The sequence below is a fragment of the Fusarium graminearum genome, chromosome 1 (assembly GCF_000240135.3).
Source record: "Fusarium graminearum PH-1 chromosome 1, whole genome shotgun sequence".
Classification (NCBI taxonomy): domain Eukaryota; kingdom Fungi; phylum Ascomycota; class Sordariomycetes; order Hypocreales; family Nectriaceae; genus Fusarium; species Fusarium graminearum.
The window spans coordinates 6,702,599-6,723,536 of record NC_026474.1 but is presented as its reverse complement, the minus strand read 5'-3'; the positions used below and the strand labels follow the sequence as shown (position 1 = coordinate 6,723,536).

Below are 20,938 nucleotides of genomic sequence, written 5' to 3'. Positions count from 1 at the left end.
AATGTCTGAACAAGATTGTATATCATGTTACGTGACACATGAAACAATAATGAATTATCATTGATTTCGACATCTCAGTGTATCATATCCTGCAATTGTAAATCAAATTACACTTTATATTTATCTGAAGTTTAGTTTGTTCCTACAAAATCGTCAACTCCATGAGATTGATATTTGGTAGTTTTCGTGGCTTTAGTTCATAGCGCTCAACTTCAAGGGACGAACGGCTGCTGTATGAGACCGGTCGTAGCTAAGAGAAGCAGAATGTACTAGTTAGTAGTGTATGTCTATTCATTCTTCTTTTACTAACGGCTAGCAAAAAAGAGGCACAAGTGTCGGATGACGAAGAGGCAAAAACTAACTCCGGTACAGGGAATCGAACCCTGGGCTCCGCGGTACTGATCTCTCAGGTTATGAGAGCGCGAAATGTTAGCCACTACACCATACCGGATGGTGTTTTGTTGAAGGAGAGGCCAGTGAACAGTCATCAAGTCTGTAGTTGGCAGAGGTATAGGAATGAATCACATCTTAACGACTATTGGGGAGTATAGGATTCTGATAGCTATACGAAATATACAGAAGATATTGGAATCAATGATTTTACAATGACTGAGAAGCCTGTACCTTAAACACTAGTCGTATGCCAGAATATGCTACATACATACTGAGTATGGAATCCGATCCCCTGGACATACTATGGTGGAATGATCCTATGAGTACGTCACAAGAAACCCTCGCTTGTTATCATGGAGACATTTGTGGTTCTTCTTGATAATTTGATGTTCTTATCTGGTGATCAAACAAGTGACATGATAGAAGACAGCTAACTTGACACCACGAGACTGGGTCTGATGTCGTTGATAAAAGATGATCTGACACTATCCCTGAACCCACTACGAGACACTGCTAGCGGCGGGATTACCGCCGCTCTGGGTCCAGATCTGATATAACCAGCGAATCTCGGAATTACACGACTTTATTGAGAATCGGATCGTCCGGTGCGATATCCATATTTCATCATATTGATCAGACCATGATAATACGGTCAGGACTCAAGTGAGACGTATAAATAGGAGGCTCCCTCTTGTCAAGAAATTGAACGGAATCTTCACTTTACTCTTTGAATACTATTCTGAACTCCAATTATCACATAATCACAATGCCAAAGTACGTTCTCACTGGTGCAGACGGCAATCTTGGTCGAATTGCAGCTAGCTTCGCCTTGGAGATTGCCAGGCCTGATGATGAACTCGTTTTCACTTCCTACAAACAAGAAGCTATTCCAGAAGACCTTCGAAAATCATGGACCGATAAAGGTGCGAAAGTCGTCACTGCTACGTACGACGATATAGAAAGCCTGAAAGCAGCTTTCCAGAGCGCTGAAGCTGTCTCGCTGATCTCAACTTGGCTCTTTGGAGAAGGCCGACGTCGCCAGGCTCAGACAGTATTGGATGCTGCTAAAGCATGCGGCGTTAAGAGGGTTTGCTATACCTCCTTCGTCGGTGCCGGTATCGAAGCCGAGAATGAGGAAGGTATTCCTTTCCTTCCTAGAGATCATCATTTTATCGAAAAGATCATCTACGCTTCTGGTCTAGAGTGGAATATCCAACGCAACTACCTCTACGCAGACAACATTCCGACTCTGTTTGCACAGTCGTGGAAGTTCTGCGGTGATCGCTGGCTGGTCAACACACATGGACAAGCTGGTGCCTACGTTGCACGAGAAGACTGCGGAAATGTCCTGGCTGCCTTACTCCTTGGCAGAGGAGAGCCTAACACTGTTTATGAGATTAGCGGTCCGGAAGCCGTGACCAATGAAGAGGTATTCAAGTGGATGTGCGAACAGACCGGCTACAAGGGTGAAATCGTTGACATGCCTGATGAGGAACTCAAGATATGGTGGCTGGATCACGGCTTGCCTACAGATTTCTTTGGTGATTTTTCAAAGCTGCCTATGAAGCTTTGTATTGGCGATCTCTTGTGTTGTGGAGAGATGGTTGCGAAAGGATTTATGGCAAAGACGACTGACAGTGTTGAGAAGCTGACTGGAAGAAAGCCGAAGTTGTATAAAGAGGCTTTATTGCAGTACAAGGGTCTGTTTCCAAAGGCCTAGTTTTGGGATTGATAGTTTGGCCGCGGTTGACAGGGCCTTCTTAATACAACATCTTAATTGCATTTTGTGGCAGTGCTGGCTAGATAGATGACTAAATTGGGCCGCATATGTGCTGACTGCATATGTGCTGACTTGTCGGATCATCCTTGGTTCCAACCTGCACTTTTGACAACCCTTGGCCACCTTTTATGATGTTAGCATATCCTGGCCTACCCATCATTGACAAATAAAGTTATAAATAACTTGAAATTCCCACTCTTGAACGCACCATTCTTAGAATCGGGTACACAGCCATCAAGATGCGAAACATGTCAATTTTGGGTGCTGGCAAGACATCCTCACATTCTCTGCTGGTCCAAACACATGATGTTCGCAGTGACACTTTTACAGAAGAAGCCTCAAGTTGGCCGAATCGTCCCAAAACTCTCGACCACGGATGGAAGGTCGTTTGGCTCTTTCCACTAGTCTTGATATGGGTACCCTTCATTGGTTAGCATCTCATTTTATCATTGCTTCCCTTGCTTTGCCGCTAACAATTATTGAGTACTTGCATCCTTTATTCACGGATTAGACGATAAGCCGATTTCTCCACATGGTGATGCGGTACTTGAAGCTATAGGGCTCGCATCGACCTTATGGCCCATCGCCTTGGCAGCTATCCTGGGCGCTCTAGTTCGTACCGTCGCCTTATTTCGAGCCGAGCAAGGCACAGAACTTGGTGTGAGTGTAATGGTTGCTACGCATTTCGATATCCCACTGACGTTGCGTGATAAAGACACTTGCAATTCTGTTAGGAAGCCAGACCCTTATCAATACCATCAAAACCGCTTTTGTGCTTCGGATGCTGTCTGTATGGACACTAGTACTCTTCGTTCTCTGGACGTTCAGCCCCTTAGGCGGTCAGGCCGTTCTCAGAACCGTCCGCACTAAATCTCACATCAGTTCACAGGAACACAAAGTTTCATACATCCCAGCGGCAGATATTGGACCGCCACTCAACTACGGTCTTTGGGAGAGCGCTTCTAATAGGGGCCACCAGCTGGGAAGGATAATACCCATGTTTGGCGCTGCGCTTTCTGCGCCCAATGCACTTGCACAAGCCTCCAATGGGTCCAGTGAAAGATTTAACGCTGTCATCCAACAGCTTGGGGGCGTGGAAGTAGCTAGTAAAGATGCCAAGGTTGATCTCTGGGGGAATGTTCGTGTACCCGAGATCACGCAGTTGCCTGGTTACAATAACTCGGATCCTTATAATTGGGTCAAGGTACCCCCTGGCCAGCTAGCGACATATGAGTCCTTGATCGGAATCCCTATTCGAGGTATACCTTCAAACTTTGCTGGCAACTTCACGCTACAAATATCAGCGAGTTATATGTCTCTGGAGGTAAATGCATCTTAATAATTGTTATGAGCCCACTAACTGATCATTCCCAATTCTCAGTGCTCCCCCTGGTTCAATACGTCAGAGTGGCTTTCTCGAATTCCTAATGGGCTGCGCTCGCACGAAACTATGAACGTAAGTATCGTGGAGGAGCCGGTGACGGAGCTTGATAGTGGCACGTCGCATACTTACATGGACATACCGAATGGTATATCAGAAAATAACACTAGCTTCAACTTCTCAAGCGAAGATAGATACAGTATGGGACCAGTTGAGCGCGGCACCTTGGTCTTCGGCACCAGAAACAACTCTACGATATGTGATATGAGCAATGTATATGTTGATGTCGACATAAAGTGTGACAGACCTCGTGCTTTTGAGACAATGGTCTGCCAAGCCTTAGGTGTCCGTCACTCACGCGGCTATGGCGTCTCTGTCCCAAACACCAATATGACAGCCGATCGCGGGACGGCACCAGGAGCCTTTATATCTGCCCTGCCCTGGTTGGCTCAGTCCTTCCATTTTGGAGATAAGTCACCCTTTGAGAACTATCTCGCAGATCCAGCGCTCGGTATGGGTGACGACAGTATAGGTGGCTATGCTGTTACGACCGAATTCACCAGACTTTCTCTCAAGGTCTTTGCCCAGAGGCTTGCTCTGGTCATTAATACGGCCATGCGTGTTTCGTACTTTGCACCCGCTGTTCTATCCTTTGGAAAAGTTAATATGACAGAGTTGGAGAATTCTATGCCTGGAGTTTATGTAACCCAGTATACAAATACGACTGGAGATTTTATAACAAGTGAGGAGCGGTACCAGGTGCAAAAAGCGTGGATGGCAATCTACATCGTTTCTCTTATTCTCATGGGAATCAGTCTTCTGGCCACAGTTTCGCTCAGCCTTGTAACAAGAGCTCCAGACTTTCTCACGAGCATCTCAGCTTTGACACGAGACTCTGTTCATATTAATGTCCCGGCAGGCGGAAGCACCTATTGTGGTGATGAGCGTGCGACCTTGTTAAAGAATAGGCGCTTGAAGATCCGAGATGTTCAGCCTGACAAGGATATCGGTTACGTTGCGCTTGCAGACGACAATGGTCATGAAAATCGAGGTTTCAAGGCGGCGAAGAAACGCCTGTATGCTTGAACACTGGCAAATTACTGGCTTCTAAGGCTTTGTAGCGGAGGATGGGGATGTATGATTTACAAATTATCTATTGCCGGAATATGCATTGACAGCATCATAGGACATTGTATCTACCCAATGTTATGGTTCTGATAATCTATTATATACTCTAGAGGAAGTATTGTCTATGCATAATATAATCCCTCGCACATAGCATCGGTTTATCGCAACTGGGACGATATACCAAGAAGCTCGTGTGTCTCAAGAAGTCGTGATGAACTCGATTAATGAAGACGTCGTCGTCGGATTGGGACATCAATATCGATGTCAATAAGCTTGCAGAAACCGTCAACGCATCCACACCTAGTTTGATCGCAAAACTCGACAGCGCTGCAGCTCTCCGCCGACTCGCATGGGAAAAGATCGGCAGGAACGAAACCGGAAGTAGTTGCAGGGAGTTCGCTCGTTGTGGTCTCAGCAGGGAGGGTGATGAAAGAGGTGATGTCGGTTGTGAAGTCGAGGTCTTGTGTGCTCTCGAGAGTGGTAGTCAGATCATCCTCTGTTACGAAAGATGTCTCAACTGATGTCTCGACAGATGTGAACGAGAAGGTGGTTTCGAGGGTGGTTGTCTCTTGGGCAGTGACTGAAGATGTCTCAGTCTCAATGGATGTTTGGAATGAGGTCTCGGCGGTTGTGAGAGTGATGTCAGTTCCAGATACAATTGCAGTACTGGATCTAGGACGGCATGCTCCAGCGTTGACAGCGTGGAAAGAAGCGAGGGCAATGAAGCCAGTGAAGAGTCTTGATGAAACCATTATAACGAATGTAATGTGCAAAAACGAGCGACAAACTGTTCTCTATTAAAATTCCCAACAGACATGTAAACAATACAGGCAGTATTCTCCATTATATACGTAGACAACTTATGCAGTGATGATCCTTTTGAAATAAGTGTTGGTTGAGCTGAGTCCTAGCACGAAACTAACAACAAACTATTGAACTTGGCGCTGCAACTAAGACGTTTATTTTCTTGTTTTCTGCTGATCGTGATAAATCATGGAAAAAACAAGCATGTTTACCCCTGAGCGCTAAAAGCAAAGACACGAATCAACCGCTGTCAATCAAAGCGCTAGGTTAGTTCAGGGCTGATAGGAAATACAGATCGACATTAGCGCTGCCAAATCGACTTTGTGTGTTTTCTTCTTATCATCGATTGTGTTTTCTTTTAAGGCCGATGACGAAGGCCAGAAATAAAAACTATATGCACTTTTTCAAGCAAGTAACATGATGTGATAGCTCAAACTCAATGCATGATCAAAATGCAAGGCATTATCATATTAGACATTAAGTAACTTTACAATACGCCATATCTATTCTAAAGACATCCTTCTCGTAGGTTCACTTCTCATTAATCGTTCATACCATGAGTTATCCCGCTTCCATACCGGAGCGCCCACAATCTCGAGTATATCAGCCGCCTTGCGCTTTTCCCTATCCTCTAAATCCTGATTGATACCAGCTTCGATCAAAAGACCAGCAATGGCATATAGCCTGTACTCTTCGCCATCGTGCATATCTTCCCAGGCCTTCTTTGCTCTTCCCAACGCAATCTGGTTAGCGACATGGTGTAAAGCACTCCATCCTTTTCGGTCTGTTTGGTTAACGGAGGCGCCTGAGTCCAAAAGAAATTGGACGATTTCTGTTGGATCGACCCCATCGCAACTCAGATGCATCGATGAGATAGCGAGCATCAAAGGTGTTTGTTCGTCTGGAAATGGACCCAGGGCTTGGAGGGTGATTCCACGACTGTGTAGCAACTGCAGGACTCCATATTTCAAATGTCTGAGACTGTGACCTTCACGGCAAGAGACAGTACCATTTGGTGAAGCATTGCCCTGAAGCAGAACTCTTGCATATTCCTCAAACCTGGGTTCATCGTGAGGATATGGTGTCGCATCGTTGGCCAGGTGCAGTAAAGCATATGTAATCTCATCCCGTTTCGAATCTTCTCGTTCCCAGATGTTGTTATCCGAGTTGCAAAGGAACCTGACCACGTCTAAGCGGTTGTTGGCCATGGCAGTACCAATAGGCCCATCGAAATTCTTAGAGGCCTTCAGCTTTGACGCTCCAGCTCCCATCAGCAACTTCACCATCTCTCTGTCACATTGACTGATGGCCGTCTCCAGAGCAAAATTCGAGTCCGGTCGCATGCTAGAATGTGGATGACTGTCCAATAAAAGAGATACAACCTCCCTGTGTCCTTCAAACACGGCTAACTCGAGGGGAGTCATCGCGACAAGTTCCGCAGTAGCTAATATCGGCTGTCCCTCCTGGGTTTCTGATATACGAGTCCTGCTTCTGGGATGCGTGAAATAGACGCTATATAGTGAAGATCGAATGTTGGTCTGTCTCAGATATCTTGCCAGATTTGTGGTGTCGATGATTTTTCGAACAATTGGTATCATGCCAAGAAGCGAAGCCAATTGTAAAGCGCTGAGTCTTTCTGCTGAAATTAAATCCTTTGGCTGCTCGACCATGATGACATTGGTAATTTCTCCAAGTCCGTTGACTGTAGGAAAGTGGTGACCATGCTTTCTCGCAGTCCATTGCCTTTTGATATATTCTCGTGTGTCCTTGAACTTCGACAGGTATGTGAACCACAATCCTCGACTAACATGGTCCTGCGTCAGGAACGACATAGCTTTTGCTGCTATTTTGTCGTCTTGGAGTAGCTGAGGGCACTCTCCGAGATGTCGAAACCAGAACCGGGTTGCATAAGGAAGCACTAGATCGGATCTCTCGTCTGTGTTATCCTCCGACCAGATTGGGAGCAACTCTTCCATCAAATCCAAACATCGCGACGAAATAGACTCGTGGTCTTTATCAGTGTGTATCTGAAAGGCACCAGGACCGGCCCTTTCTGCTGTCATGTAACGATGAAGAAAGTCTCGAACTGAGCGTTGAGATAGTTGGATAGTCTGCATTGTCTCGTACTCCAAACCCAGCTTCTTCGTCTCTGGTCTAATGACGACAAGGGATCTGCAGACTCTGATACAGGCCTTTAGATCTTCGATACTGGTCTCTGAGTCGGAATTTTGATCTCCGATCAAGGCATTTAGCTCTTCAATAGTGAGAGGATGGTATGCAAGCAATAACCAACTGAACAATAATCGCACCCGTTTTCTGTGTTCGACTGAGATCTCTTGCAAAATGTTGCCGTAAATAGTTTCAAAACTATTACTTAGACACCTAATGTGCAAGGGTATCTGAAGTTGAGATTTGTATCGGAGGTCAGATAATACCAAGCTTGCCCAATGAAACGACTGGTTGGGTCGTGATGCGAGAGCTGTTTCCACTTTGCTGTGGAGTTGCAAAGGCCACTCGTTGTCTTGTGCGATCTCCTTGAGGCTCGTGTTTATATAGAGCTGGACATCGCAGGCATTATTTTCTTGCAGCTCTGAATCGAGAGATAGTATTGAGAAAGTATCCTTGTGCTTTATCTGGACAGGTGCCGAGAGACAAGTCATGAGGAGTCGAAAGTTCTGAGGGGATTTGGGCGAGGTTAAAAGTTCAGAAAACCGATCCGTCAAACCTCTGATCGATGATACATCACACTCGTCGATTCCATCGAGAATGCAAGTGATAGCTCCTGCGGCTGGGTCGCGAAGCATGGCAATAAAGATTTGCCAAAGGATTTCGACCATGTTTTTTGCCAAGGCTATGCGGTCGCTTCCGTGAGCTCGAATCTTACCAAGCCCATGGTGTATGAGCTGCGGTCTTAGTTTGCATAGTTGCCATATAAGTCCACGAAGAACAGCCGTAGCAGAGTTTTTGTAAATATTGCCCTGGTTGCAAAAGAAGTATAGCACGGTTTCATCGGGAGTATGTCCCGATAGTCGCTCGAGTTGGCCAGCTATGTAACTGGATAGCATAGTCTTTCCTGTGCCTTGACTTCCTTGAATAATAAGACCTTTGCACTTGCTGGGGGGCAAGAGCCAATAACGGAAGTCGGGAATTTCTGTGATCCAGGCACAAGTTCCTTCTGTAACATGACCCTTTGCTGACTCAAGCGATGCAAGATCCTGTCGTGGGTCGGTAACAAATAAATAGTGTAAAAGTTCCTTTTCGCGCTCTTTGAAAGAATCTGAATACTCTGGTTGATTTGTAAATTTGGGAACACATGATAATGTCTTGAACCTATCAAATTGTCAGCTCGGTTCATTAATAGACTTATTTATAACGCACTCTGACTCTCGGAAGGCCACCAGACATAACTGTTCTCGTTCCAGATCTTCAAAAAGGGTTTTGACTCTCTTTCCATTAAGACGATCATACACGGTCACTAGCCCCGGATCGTCCAAAGTGAATTCGCGCCAGTCAAATCCAGTCAGAATGTCTTTGGTGATCTCAGAGCAGTGGAGCAAGATTTGTGTTGTAAATTCGAGTTGCTTCTCAGTGTCGTTGCTGTCGGTGGAGGGAACTGACTCGACCTCATTCGCTAATCTCGATAAGCTTTCCCACTGTTCGAGTCGTTTTATAATATCCTTGTTGGAGGAATTAAGTTGTTGAAAGAAACTGACAGCTTCATCGGCGAATTGTGCAAGCCGGGAGGCAGCATCCTTTACATTCACAATTTCAGCCATGACGCTCCAGAATGAAATATGTCGTTTCCCAAACACAGATTATCGTCGATAAATATAATAAGAGCAAAAAAGTGATACGCGTCCAGATGAAGAAGACATAACGATGGAGCCTAGACCGTGTAAGTTGATGGCTTAGTCAGGCGGCTATTTTTACACATTTGACATGGGGCTTTCGTATACATGGCAGCTGCGCCACGGTCATCTGGACAAGGCGTTCTCATGTAATAACTTCTGCCTGGTTTTATTTTGTTATTAATACATTTATATATCCATTGGCTAGCCTGGGGAGATGCAACTAGCTATGACGTCTTTCGTATTCTTTTTCCCCATGGATTGAAAACCATAAACACGTTTTATGCCTAAAAATGAACTAACCAACCTCAGAATATGCACGTTTCACCCAATACCCTGGGTGTATCAATGTTTGTTTGATTTATTTATATCGCGGCTGATATGCCTAGTTACAGTGATGACGTTTATCTTGATGTCTGAGTTATTTCTGTGATCACAATTGATATTTGTTCGTGTCCATACAACCGATACATCTACAGCTTGCGCGGACTGTGGCTGTATGTAGCCAAAATGGTTGAGGACAGCAGCAGCCTGCATAGAAAAGTCTAGTAAGAGGCTCATCATGCAGAGTATAGGAGGAATAAATTATATTGTCCCTGAAATAAAGAAAGCTCAAGAGTATCAGGTTGTGATATAAATCCATGCGCAGCCCAACTCTTGGTCTCTCGAACTGGCTGTGTGATTGTAGTAACTCAACTTGGTATTTCGGATAACGATCGAGTTTTCAATTGTGATGGCTATTTTTTCTGTGTTTATTCTGTTAATGTATCATAGATAGACAAGAAATAACATCTTGGCTGTGTTCTGCTCTATGCTTACCAGAGTAGCGGCCACGATTTCTATTAGCTGCCGTTCAGTCCATTGTTCCAGTCTTGTTACTGTAACGCAACCGGAATATTCTCAAAATCATAACATTAGTCAGGAACTACACCAGAAGGCATATCGCCGATTCTCGGAGAGTCGATCAAAAATTGTATGGCTCTTGTTGGTCGAACCAATAACCTCGCGTGACATGAATGTCAAATCTCGTGATGTTTGATGGGCTGTTCCCTCCTCGGACTCATAGTTCCAGTCACCAACAATCAGGGAAATACCTCAACCACCGTAAAGTTTCATGCGTTTTAAACACTTGTAATTGATTTTTGATGCAGTCTCTTCTTCCAAAAGGGTTGCTGTAACCCCAATGACGTCCAAATCATCAGTTTCGAGTTTCGGATATTGGTGCGGATCAAGAGGATAATTGCTTTGCCTTTTGCTGCGCTGCAAGAGATCGAGAGCGTCAATAGGTCTTTTAAACACCTCAATTCTCACTCGTGGGGTTGTGTCACCATCTTGTTATAGTCAATATTCTTACCGGCTGTTTGTTTGCGGGCAAAAGTAAGTCTGTCAACTCGTGGCCCAGTGATGGAATTGAAACCCATTATTACAACATTGTGCCCCAAATCGGCTCATTTCCAAAGCCTGTCGTGGAAGCAAGCACGAGACTGTGTTGGCCAGGGTAAAAAGCGACTATCGACCCCACGGGGTCAGCTGGCTTTGCCGCATCTCCGCGGATAACCATCCATTCAAGCATGGCTCATCAGCTTACGCCTTTGTAGTTCCATTGTTCCGGTATTTAAAGTTCCTGTGATTTGACATGACCTGATAAATGATAATGGACTCCTCTTCCATGTCACCATAGAATTAGCTGAATGGGCTGATATCTGATTTTGTATTATAAGTTGAGCGAGGTCGCTCGTTTATGAAGCATTGACTCATACATTTGGAATTCTTCATTATCATCAAATACCCGATTTTATATTCTTTAGTAAACCCAAAATGCTATCTTCAAGTAATATGATACGAACTAGCATTCTTCGACCAGCAAGGCTGGCTACTCCAAACACAGCACTTGTTGCGCGCCTAGCAGCAGCAACAATTCAGACAAGCCGCCGGAGCTTTTCTTCAACACAAAAAACGCCTTGTACGGGCTGCGTATCTTCTGGCTGTCAAGCATGTGCTTGTCATAGCTCGAAAAGTCGTGGCAGCACCAGCAATATTGCTACAAACTTCAACACCAGAAAAGGTGCAGCCTATGCCACTACAACAAGCTCAATCCCTACTGAGCAGTGGGCACAGGTTTTGGAAAAGACTGGGGGAGGTAAGCCATTACTTCCACGCTCATTGAATAAAGCTTACCAACTATTTCAGCTGTTCAGTATAAAAAGATCCCAGTTCCTACACCAGCATCAGACGAAGTCTTGATCAACATCAAGTACAGTGGTGTTTGTCATACGGATCTTCACGCGGTCAACGGCGACTGGCCACTTGCCTCCAAAATGCCTCTAGTCGGGGGGCATGAAGGTGCAGGCGTGGTAGTAGCACGAGGAGAGCTTGTCAAAGACGTCGAAATAGGCGACCATGTAGGTCTCAAGTGGCTTCATGGCTCATGCATGAGCTGCGAACAATGTCGCCAGTCCAACGAATCTCTTTGTTCCCATGCATCGCTTTCTGGCTATACAGTTGACGGATCATTCCAGCAATATGCTGTCGGCAAAGCTGCGCATGTGGCGCGTATTCCCAAGGACTGCGATCTCGCCGGGGTAGCGCCTATTCTGTGTGCTGGACTAACCGTTTACAAAGCCCTCAAGTCCTCCAACGTTCGCCCAGGGCAGAGTGTAGTCATCGCCGGCGCAGGTGGAGGTCTTGGTGTTTTTGCAATTCAGTATGCCAAGGCTATGGGGCTGCACGTAACAGCTCTTGATGGGGGTGAAGAGAAGCGCAAGGTTTGCACTGAACTCGGCGCTGATACTTTTATCGACTTCAAAACCTCTGCGGACATTGTAGGGGAGATCAAGAATGCCACTAGAGGCTTGGGACCGGATGCAGTTCTGCTTTTGGCTGCGAGTGAGAAGCCTTTTCAGCAGGCTAGCCAGTACGTCAAGAGCAAAGGCACAATCGTCTGTGTTGGATTACCAGCCAATGCATTTGTCAAGGCCCCTGTGTTCGACACAGTTGTTAGGTGAGTAAGGCGCCTGTATTTATGTCTGGAATAACTAACAAAGGATGAAAGGGAAATCAGTATCAAGGGCAGCTACGTGGGAAACCGCCAAGATGCCGCCGAGGCCATCGAGTTTTACAGACAGGGCCTGATCCATGCGCCATACAAGTAAGTTTTTCTCATATCAAGATATTACCTGTCACTGACTTAAACTTTTAGAATTGTCGGACTATCAGAGCTTCAGAAGGTTTACGACATGATGATTGCAGGAAACATTGCTGGCCGCTATGTGGTAGATACTAGCAGATGATGTTGCAAATATTCCTTCTGATATATAGGAATTAACTAAGTAGCTAAAGATATCCATGCTCAAATTCGAGTTTAATTCCATCACATTCATACGTCTTTCACATTAGAAATCTTGAATCCTCCAGGTACCAGTTTCTGGAATACCTGATTAGGGTCGTACTTCGCTGCCGCATCCTTCATCTTCCTGATATTCTCAGGTCCGTAACTTCCAAGAGGATTCTGACTCTTATCTGCGTAATTCAGATATATCCACTCCAGGTTTCCTCCCTCGATAGTGGCAGCAAACTCACGCAATTCTTTAACCCAAGCCTCAACTTTTGGTCGAGCAAAGGCCTCCTGCTCGGATGTACGAACCATAGCGCTGGCTAAGAATAAGATTCCGTTGTGTTGATGGCGCTCAACACCCATGACGTTGCCACCAGCTTCGACGCTACGTTCGCCAAAGATGGTTGGCAGAGGTTGGTATATGCACTGGGTGATGAAATTGCCATCAGGGATAAATTCTTTGAGTTCCTCCACTAGTTTGGTATGCAGGTCTGAAGCTTTGGTAATGATTCGGATATCATTTTTGAAGCAACAGGTAAACCAGGTGTTACTGCAAGACGTTAGTATCAATAATAAGTTGTTTGACGACGAGTCAACTCACTAGTAATTGGGGGGAAGATTATAATCAGAAGCAATTTCTGCGACAGTTGTATTTTTAACACGAGTAGAAATCTCGGGTAGGGCAAGCCACTTTTTGTAGGCTGCAGGTCTTTCAATACCTTTCATGTTGGCATAAACAGAGGCTGAACTGATTTCCCCCAGGTCGGGCAAGTATTGAAAGACAGTAACAAGGTTATTGTAAACGTCATCGGCCACATTTTCTGTGAACTCGTAGAGGGTTTCGATGACTTCAGGAATAGCTTGGTTGGGGAACATAGCCATTCCACCCCATACGCGACCGTTTTTAATGGCTTTCATGGTAAAGTTTGTGACGATGCCAAAGTTGTTGGAGCCACCCTTGAGAACTCTGAATAAGTCGGTGTTGGTCTTGTCGTCTGCAGTGACAATGTCTCCACTGGCGAGAACAACTTGGTAGGAAACGACATTGTCACATCCGAAGCCCTGTAGTCCTGTAAAAAAGGTGTTTCCACCTCCCAGGAGAAGGCCAGCAACGCCAGGATTACCCTCACGGCCTCCAGCCACGGCACGGCCATGCTCGCTCAGCTGAGCGTAGACATCTCGCCACCTGCAGCCAGGTCCAATATCGACTGTCTCCGTGGAAGCATCAAACTTCACATGGTTCAAGTGACCGAGATCAACAGTGACGCCGCCCTCGATGTTGTTTGATCCAGCCCAGTTTGTATGGCCACCGCTACGAATAGCAAACTTGTGACCAGCAGCTACAAGTGCCTTGACGATAGTGGCAACCTCGTCAGAGGTACGGGGCTGCACAATACATGCGGGTTTGATTTTGGCACTGTTGGACCAGTATGATTCCTGTCGAGCTGTAAAGTCGGCATCGTTGGGTGCCAAGATGCGTGCCTCGAGGCCAGCCGCAATAAGGCTTTCGGCGGCAGTGAGAGAATTCATGTTTGGATGGAGAAGATATGAGATGTAAGATGGAGAGGGAGAGGGAGGTTTGACTGATAAGCAACTTCTATCATTTCGGGGATTTCCTAACTCTCTGATAAATAGAACGGATAAAGACTAGTTCTTGGTAGTGTTCTATTCGCCAGTTCAAGTTGAGCCAAGTCATCAGAGTTGCATTTTTGCATTGACCATGGTTATTACTTGTTGAATTTTGACTGGTCAATTTCATGTCAAGATATATATTTATTTCCATAACATCCCCCAGGACGTGGTGCCCATTATGGAGTCGTCGGTTGTACGCGTCAACTTGCAAACACATTGTGCATACAGTGTATTATTGCTTGTGCGTCGATGGAACGTAGGTTGTTAGAATGCTATCTAAGTAGGATGAAATGATAGAAATATCGTCAGTGCTATTTCCATTCATCAAAAGACACTCCTAAAGACGGTGAACCATTTCGGTTGTGGATATAAGCCCTTAGATATATGACCTATTGGGTAACAGAGAAGTTGACCTATAAGCTTTTGGGCGGCAGAAATAAATAGCTTAAAAGATATAATAAAAATAGGAGAATTTAACCGACTAATTTGGTCTCTTATGTGCCTAACGGTCAATGTCTCTGATACCCTGAGGATGCAAACAACTCTCATTAAATCGTCGGGTGTTCGGCGGTGCCGGGGATTGCATGTTATTCCCGTTAAGCAACCAGTAGAAGCTGAGGAATAAAAACAAGCTTGGGAAGTAAGCTTAAAACCCAATTCCACTAGACTACTTTGTTCTGAGCAATGAGCATTGCATTGCGTGATTGAACAGGTTCCTGTCCAATCCGATCTGCATCTGCAAGTGTCGTATTGAACCCTTTGAGCACGTCATGATCCATACTTTTATGTCTTTACACTGGTAGTCAGTCCAATCAGCACAAGTCCTGTAGGGTTCCCATGGACTCAAGTTACCTTGAAACCTGACGCCTCAGCGCCTCCATCATGCAAGGTCTCGGGGAGTTCATTCAATCCCCCACTGTCCCCAAGGTAGCAGGCAGGATAGGATCGACGTACCTTCCCCTCGACTTGGCTTGGGCTGGGGATACAATACCTGGGTACCCAAGGAAGGTAGGAGAGAGGAGCCTACCGTCGGCTGCTCCCTACGAGATGGGGTACTTTTCCTCTTTTCCATTCTGTTATATCTGTAGTATCCCCGTCATTTTCTCCATCTCCATCTCCATCTGCCAGCGCTATCCTCCATATTCTATTCACCCTCCCTACAATTGAGCTGCATTGTCGTATACAGTACTGCATCATTCATAGCACAGCCATGGAATCTAAAACCTCCACTCTTGACGAGGCTCAACGCACGCCAAGCTCAAACACTGCAAACAGATCGCCTTGGCTCGCATCAGCTTTTGGAGGTTCCAAAGTCACTATTGGTCCCCGCGTCGAACCCCTCGCCGAGCACTTGGCATCTAACCTTGTCTCCGAAACAGACAGCACCTCAGCCGTAGACCTGCACGACAAGCAGGTCGCGTCCGAAGCGGGAAATGCCATCCAGTACAGAACATGTTCTTGGCAAAAGACGGCTGGACTTCTCTTTAGCGAGTACATCGTACTGTCCATCATGAGCTTTCCTTGGTCCTACAGTCTTCTTGGACTTGTCCCTGGATTGATCCTGACTGCTGTTGTTGCTGGACTCGTCCTATACACGAGTCTCGTTCTGTGGGAATTTTGTCTGCGGCACCCTGAGGTTCGCGATGTTTGCGATATCGGCCAGATGATTTGGTGGAATGGACGATGGGCTTGGTGGTGGACGGCAGCCATGTTTGTCCTCAACAACACCTTTATCCAAGCTCTGCATGTCCTTGTCGGCGCAATCTACCTGAACACCATGACCGAGGCCGACAACATCAAGGGCTGCAGGACTGTTGCATTCGCCGTAGTAGTTACCGTCATCAGTTGGATCGGGTCGCTACCACGTACCTTTAGCATGCTGTCAAAGCTCGCCTTTGCGTCGACACTGTTCACTTTTGTCTCGGTCATATTAGCAACCGCTTTTTCGGGAGCACAAGGCAAGCCTGCTGGTTATCCCAGCAAGGGTGAGCCTATAATCTCGATATGGACGCCAAGTAGCACCACCCTTGTTACAGGCATGTCGGCTTTCATGAACATGAGCTACACGTTTATCGGCCAAACCACCATTCCCAGCTTCATTGCTGAGATGCGCGATCCCCGGTAAGCAATACTGTCAATTGGCAAAGATATTGTCTAACATTATTATAGCGACTTCCCCAAAGCATTGTGGGCTTGCACATGCGCCGAAATCGTCACCTTCAGCATAGTCGGCTCAGTCATTTATGCTTACACAGGTAACCAGTACATGGTCACGCCAGCCTTTGGTGTCCTCAACGACCTCTACAAAAAGGTCTCATATTCTTTCATGATTCCTACTATTATCTTTGTCGGGTGCCTCTACGCCAGCGTGACAGGCAGATTTGTCTTCTTTCGCATGTTCAAAGACTCAGAGCATCTCACTTCGCATACCATCAAGGGTTGGTCCTGGTGGAGCTTCGTTTTGTTCCTCAGCTGGGCTGCAGCCTTTCTCATCGCTGAGCTGATTCCCTTCTTCTCCTCTTGTAAGTGACTGCACTCGACCTTGCTGCTGAGAGTTACTCATAAATACCCCAGTACTATCCGTCATGTCATCTCTATTCAACTGCTGGTTCGGCTTTATCTTTTGGGCACTGGCCTACTTTCGCATGCGAAATGCCGATAAGAAGGTTGGAAGGACACGGCAGCCTATCCTTGACTTCCTTTCCGTGACACTAAACATCATCATTATGTTGACTGGTGTTTTGTACCTCACGTTAGGGACGTATGTCAGTGTGCAGGGTATCATAGACCAGTTTGAAGCTGGACAGGTGTCTGGTGTGTTCTCATGTAAGAGCAACGGCATTTGAGGTGGGACATTGGTTATAACGCAGTATTGTTATAATTACATTGTTTGTGTACATTTTTGTCAGTATGGATAGAATACGACAAGGGAGGGAAGGGGTTTTGCATCTTTGGGTCTTTCGACTTCTGCAGACGTAGTCACTGGCTGTGGTCGGAATCAACAAATGAGGCAAGTCATTAGTGAGATTTTGTAGATTCTATGACCCACTGAAGATCATGGGAATACCTCTTTTCCCTAACACTGACTGGAGTAAATTGCGTAGAGACCTTGGTAGACCGAAGACGAGGACAGTGAACTTGCTGGTGCCTACATGGGCGCTCTGTCTAGTGAGTAACAGCAATTCGCATCAAGGGTGTTTCCATAGTGGTAATATAGACGCTACGATTCAATATCAAGGCAAACATAGTCCTGTGGCTACTAAAAGAGAATAAGGGAGTTGTTGCAAGGTCATACACACAGCCATGCACGCTGACAATAGCTGGATCCGAGCTTTATATCACAATCGCTTGAAGGATACTGTGAGAAGGGTCTCCACACAAACTATTCCAAGACACTTTGCAATAACTCACCGAGATTTAGCTACTGCAGTGTTTAATAGCCAATTATTGCGGGTTGGATGGGACCATGATTACTTGTTGCGGTCAGCCAAAGGGTTACGGCAGATACTTGGCGATGCAACAACCAATATCAATTCTCCACCAACAGAATAATACTAATTATAGTAAACCTGGAACTATTTCCATACTCGTCCTCAGGGTATCAGAAAAGTTGTCCGCCAAGAGCATAAGGGATAAAATTAGTAGATCATCTTATGCCGCTTAGACTATACTTTTTAGGCTATTTATTTCTGTACCTCAAGACTTAGGAGTCAACTTTTCTGCTACCCAGTAGCTCATCAACACCAAACAATACTCTCCTATATGAGCGTTGTTGTTGGTGTCGCTCAGTCAAGACCCTGCATGGTGGTAAGCGCCACGGTGAGTCGAGACCAGTTTCCACTCTGCACTCTGAGCAAACATCAAATTAATGTAAGCTTAAATTCCCATGCATGTTTGTTCATCATACGACTCGGACTCGTATAGAATAATAACAACGGGTATCAGAATATATCTGATGTGATTCGTTCGGGGATGTTTCATTGATCACGGCTAGAGTATCCGATAGCCCTAGATTTGCTAGTCTAGCTCCTTCAAAGATGGGGCAAAACCGGGTTTAACTGAACATAACTGTAACTTGACATCCGTCAATGAATCAGATCAGGCAATTCATCATCATAGAACACTACAACGTCTCCTTGACTCATCAAAGCAGTAATTTAAACGAATAGCCTATGGTCAAGTACCAAGTCATGCACCGCTACGGAGGCGACGCCCTGGCACTAGACAAACTGAATTGTTGCAGTAGGCTCAGTTGTAGATAGCGCCCAACCTAACCAACACTCACTCATACACCGAGTCCATCGGCTGCATGTCCCGGCATATAAATTCTTACTCTATCACCCCTCCTCAGACGTTTTACTTATCTCTCTCAACTCAATTACCTTTCAAACAATCTCTCTCCATGTAAATTTATTGCTATCCATTGATCAAGACCCAGAAATTCGTTTGTGATCAAGAGGTGTTTTTAACTACCACATGCCATACAACGAACACAATGCAGAGGACAGCTGCCTAAAAAACCAGCACCGAGCCTGCCCTGCGCAGGACGAGTCTATCAATTTTAGTCCTTCTTCCACTTCCCCTCCGCCGTTGGTGATCCAGCGCGGGGATCCCGAAAAATCACCATCGGCCCCGGCAACGGCTCCGGGCCTCGAGTACGCCGAAACCACCTCCACGGAGAACCATGAGCCTAATCTCGATTTTCCCGAGGGTGGCCTCCAAGCATGGCTTGTAGTCTTTGGCTCCTTTTGTGGCATGTTTTCCGTCTACGGTCTCATCAACACCGCTGCTGTGTTTGAGTCGTACTTTTCCGAGAACCAGCTCAAAGACTACTCGTCGTCCCAAATTGGATGGATCTTTAGTTTATACCTGTTTATGGTTTTCATCGTGGGCATCCAGGTTGGGCCTGTTTTTGACAAATATGGCCCCAGACTTATTGTTCTCGCTGGTGGTTTACTCATTGCTACCAGTCTGTTCATCCTCAGCGTTTGCCAAGGTGAGTAACTATATCTGCCATGGACTTGTACAAGGCAATCTCTAACAAATTCATACAGAATTCTACCAGATTCTTCTGTCATACTCGGTCGTGGGCGGTCTAGGAGGCGCCCTACTCAACTCTCCCTCCTATGCATCCATCGCCCACTGGTTCGACGTCCGCCGCGGTCTTGCAACAGGCTGTGCAATGACCGCAGGATCAATTGGCGGTATTATATTCCCCATCGTCCTGCAAAAACTCCTCCCCACCATTGGCTTTGCATGGACGACTCGTATCCTGGGCTTCATCATCCTGGGTCTTACCGTCCCAGCGACACTCTTTATGCGATCACGTCTTCCACGACACAACAAGGTAACTTCTGTCTGGCCAGACCTTGGCATCTTCAGAGACCTCAAGTTTACCTTTGCCGCGTTTGGGATATTCTTCACTGAATGGGGCCTCTTTGTGCCGTTGACTTATATCGTCTCTTATGCTGGTAGATACTCTGGTAATCCTACCAGCTCTTACACTCTCCTTTCGATTCTCAATGCTGGTTCATTGCTTGGTCGTTTCCTTCCTGGTTTTCTGGCCGACAAGATTGGTCGCTTTAATGTCATGCTTCTTACCCTTGGGCTATGCATTGTCTCAGCTTTCGCTCTGTGGTTGCCAGCGGGTGGTTCCCAAGCCATGATCATCGCATTCGCAGTTGTGTTTGGCTTTGGCTCTGGCTCAAACCTAGGTTTGACACCTGTCTGCGTTGGTCAACTCTGCGACCCGCGCGACTACGGACGCTATATCTCGACAGCTTTCATGGTAGCTAGTTTCGGAACCCTCAGCAGTCTACCCATCGCCGGTGCTCTTCTCGAAGCTGGAGGCAACGGCGATGCAGGCTGGACGGCTCTCATTGTCTTTGATGGGCTGTCGTATGTGCTGGCGCTTGCCTGCTTCCTCGCTGCGAGGGTGTTGGCTGTTGGTTGGAACGTGAAGAGCGTCTACTAAGACTGTTCTTTATTGAAGATGTGCGCAATGAACTGAAATGTCATGCGACGCGCACATCTTGAATTGTCAAAGAGCTGACGTGGTTACGATTGGTCCGGTGATCAATTATACCAGCCGGTCATGCATACCAGGGTCAGAGAATCAACTGACTTGGTCGGGATGCTTCCTCGGAAGTGTATCTTGATATCGTTACTTTCATGACACTCGTTCAAAGACTTATTTGAGATATTTGCTTGCAATTAGCAGCACAGAGGGGTGGCATTGAAGCAGAGGTGCATAAAAAAGATGGGATTTACACTCGTTAAACAGTAGATAGAATACATTCGTTCTTTAGATAGACAGACAAGGTCAACACTCATTCACTCCCACGGGATCAATCAGGCTCTCAATGTCCGCGATTTTAATCGAAACAATGATTAGGACTTACAAGTCCGTAGCAAAAAGAGGGTCCAGAGCCCCTACAGCGCCCAATGACGCACCTTCCCGTTAGTTATCGCTCTCACCGAGAACCCGCGATTAACCGTGTACCAAAACGCTCACCTGTACACGGGCACTTCTTAGTGGTTCTCGTCACCTGTAACCCCCGGACTATCCATGTTCCGCTCGGCACAGTTCCTCCGAGACCACCCGTAGCGCAGAGACACCAAAAAACTGACACACTGCA

General features: G+C 46.2%; 9 protein-coding genes and 1 non-coding gene across 10 annotated transcripts; 5 read left to right on the top strand and 5 right to left on the bottom strand.

Annotated features, from left to right (window-relative positions):
* Positions 1-361: 361 nt before the first annotated feature.
* On the bottom strand, positions 362-451 carry FGSG_20545. Its single transcript has one exon. It is a non-coding gene; the product is annotated as a tRNA-Glu (tRNA).
* A 708-nt stretch (positions 452-1,159) lies between these two features.
* FGSG_02038 (uncharacterized protein) lies at positions 1,160-2,138 on the top strand (the record flags this gene model as incomplete). Its single annotated transcript, XM_011319609.1, has 1 exon — positions 1,160-2,138. The coding sequence occupies one exon, from the start codon at positions 1,160-1,162 to the stop codon at positions 2,111-2,113; it is 954 nt and encodes a 317-aa protein (XP_011317911.1). The 3' UTR covers positions 2,114-2,138.
* Positions 2,139-2,412: 274 nt separating this feature from the next.
* FGSG_02037 (uncharacterized protein) lies at positions 2,413-4,640 on the top strand (the record flags this gene model as incomplete). Its single annotated transcript, XM_011319608.1, has 4 exons — positions 2,413-2,602; positions 2,685-2,833; positions 2,889-3,497; positions 3,555-4,640. 4 exons carry the CDS (start codon positions 2,413-2,415, stop codon positions 4,638-4,640), a joined length of 2,034 nt encoding a protein of 677 aa, XP_011317910.1.
* Positions 4,641-4,903: 263 nt separating this feature from the next.
* FGSG_02036 (uncharacterized protein) lies at positions 4,904-5,434 on the bottom strand (the record flags this gene model as incomplete). Its single annotated transcript, XM_011319607.1, has 1 exon — positions 4,904-5,434. The coding sequence occupies one exon, from the start codon at positions 5,432-5,434 to the stop codon at positions 4,904-4,906; it is 531 nt and encodes a 176-aa protein (XP_011317909.1).
* Positions 5,435-5,758: 324 nt separating this feature from the next.
* On the bottom strand, positions 5,759-9,262 carry FGSG_02035 (uncharacterized protein; the record flags this gene model as incomplete). The annotated part of the gene is made up of 3 exons (XM_011319606.1): positions 5,759-5,876; positions 6,042-8,816; positions 8,865-9,262. 3 exons carry the CDS (start codon positions 9,260-9,262, stop codon positions 5,759-5,761), a joined length of 3,291 nt encoding a protein of 1,096 aa, XP_011317908.1.
* A 1,167-nt stretch (positions 9,263-10,429) lies between these two features.
* FGSG_12062 (uncharacterized protein) lies at positions 10,430-10,755 on the bottom strand (the record flags this gene model as incomplete). The annotated part of the gene is made up of 2 exons (XM_011319605.1): positions 10,430-10,665; positions 10,689-10,755. The coding sequence occupies 2 exons, from the start codon at positions 10,753-10,755 to the stop codon at positions 10,430-10,432; spliced, it is 303 nt and encodes a 100-aa protein (XP_011317907.1).
* A 378-nt stretch (positions 10,756-11,133) lies between these two features.
* FGSG_02034 (alcohol dehydrogenase 1) lies at positions 11,134-12,699 on the top strand. The gene is made up of 4 exons (XM_011319604.1): positions 11,134-11,474; positions 11,525-12,335; positions 12,387-12,482; positions 12,534-12,699. Exons 1-4 carry the CDS (start codon positions 11,153-11,155, stop codon positions 12,622-12,624), a joined length of 1,320 nt encoding a protein of 439 aa, XP_011317906.1. The 5' UTR covers positions 11,134-11,152; the 3' UTR covers positions 12,625-12,699.
* Positions 12,700-12,710: 11 nt separating this feature from the next.
* Positions 12,711-14,198, bottom strand: FGSG_02033 (uncharacterized protein; the record flags this gene model as incomplete). The annotated part of the gene is made up of 2 exons (XM_011319603.1): positions 12,711-13,218; positions 13,270-14,198. The coding sequence occupies 2 exons, from the start codon at positions 14,196-14,198 to the stop codon at positions 12,711-12,713; spliced, it is 1,437 nt and encodes a 478-aa protein (XP_011317905.1).
* A 1,312-nt stretch (positions 14,199-15,510) lies between these two features.
* FGSG_02032 (uncharacterized protein) lies at positions 15,511-17,146 on the top strand (the record flags this gene model as incomplete). Its single annotated transcript, XM_011319602.1, has 3 exons — positions 15,511-16,421; positions 16,470-16,822; positions 16,875-17,146. 3 exons carry the CDS (start codon positions 15,511-15,513, stop codon positions 17,144-17,146), a joined length of 1,536 nt encoding a protein of 511 aa, XP_011317904.1.
* Positions 17,147-18,776: 1,630 nt separating this feature from the next.
* On the top strand, positions 18,777-20,274 carry FGSG_02031 (uncharacterized protein; the record flags this gene model as incomplete). Its single annotated transcript, XM_011319601.1, has 2 exons — positions 18,777-19,296; positions 19,355-20,274. 2 exons carry the CDS (start codon positions 18,777-18,779, stop codon positions 20,272-20,274), a joined length of 1,440 nt encoding a protein of 479 aa, XP_011317903.1.
* Between the last annotated feature and the right edge of the window lie 664 nt (positions 20,275-20,938).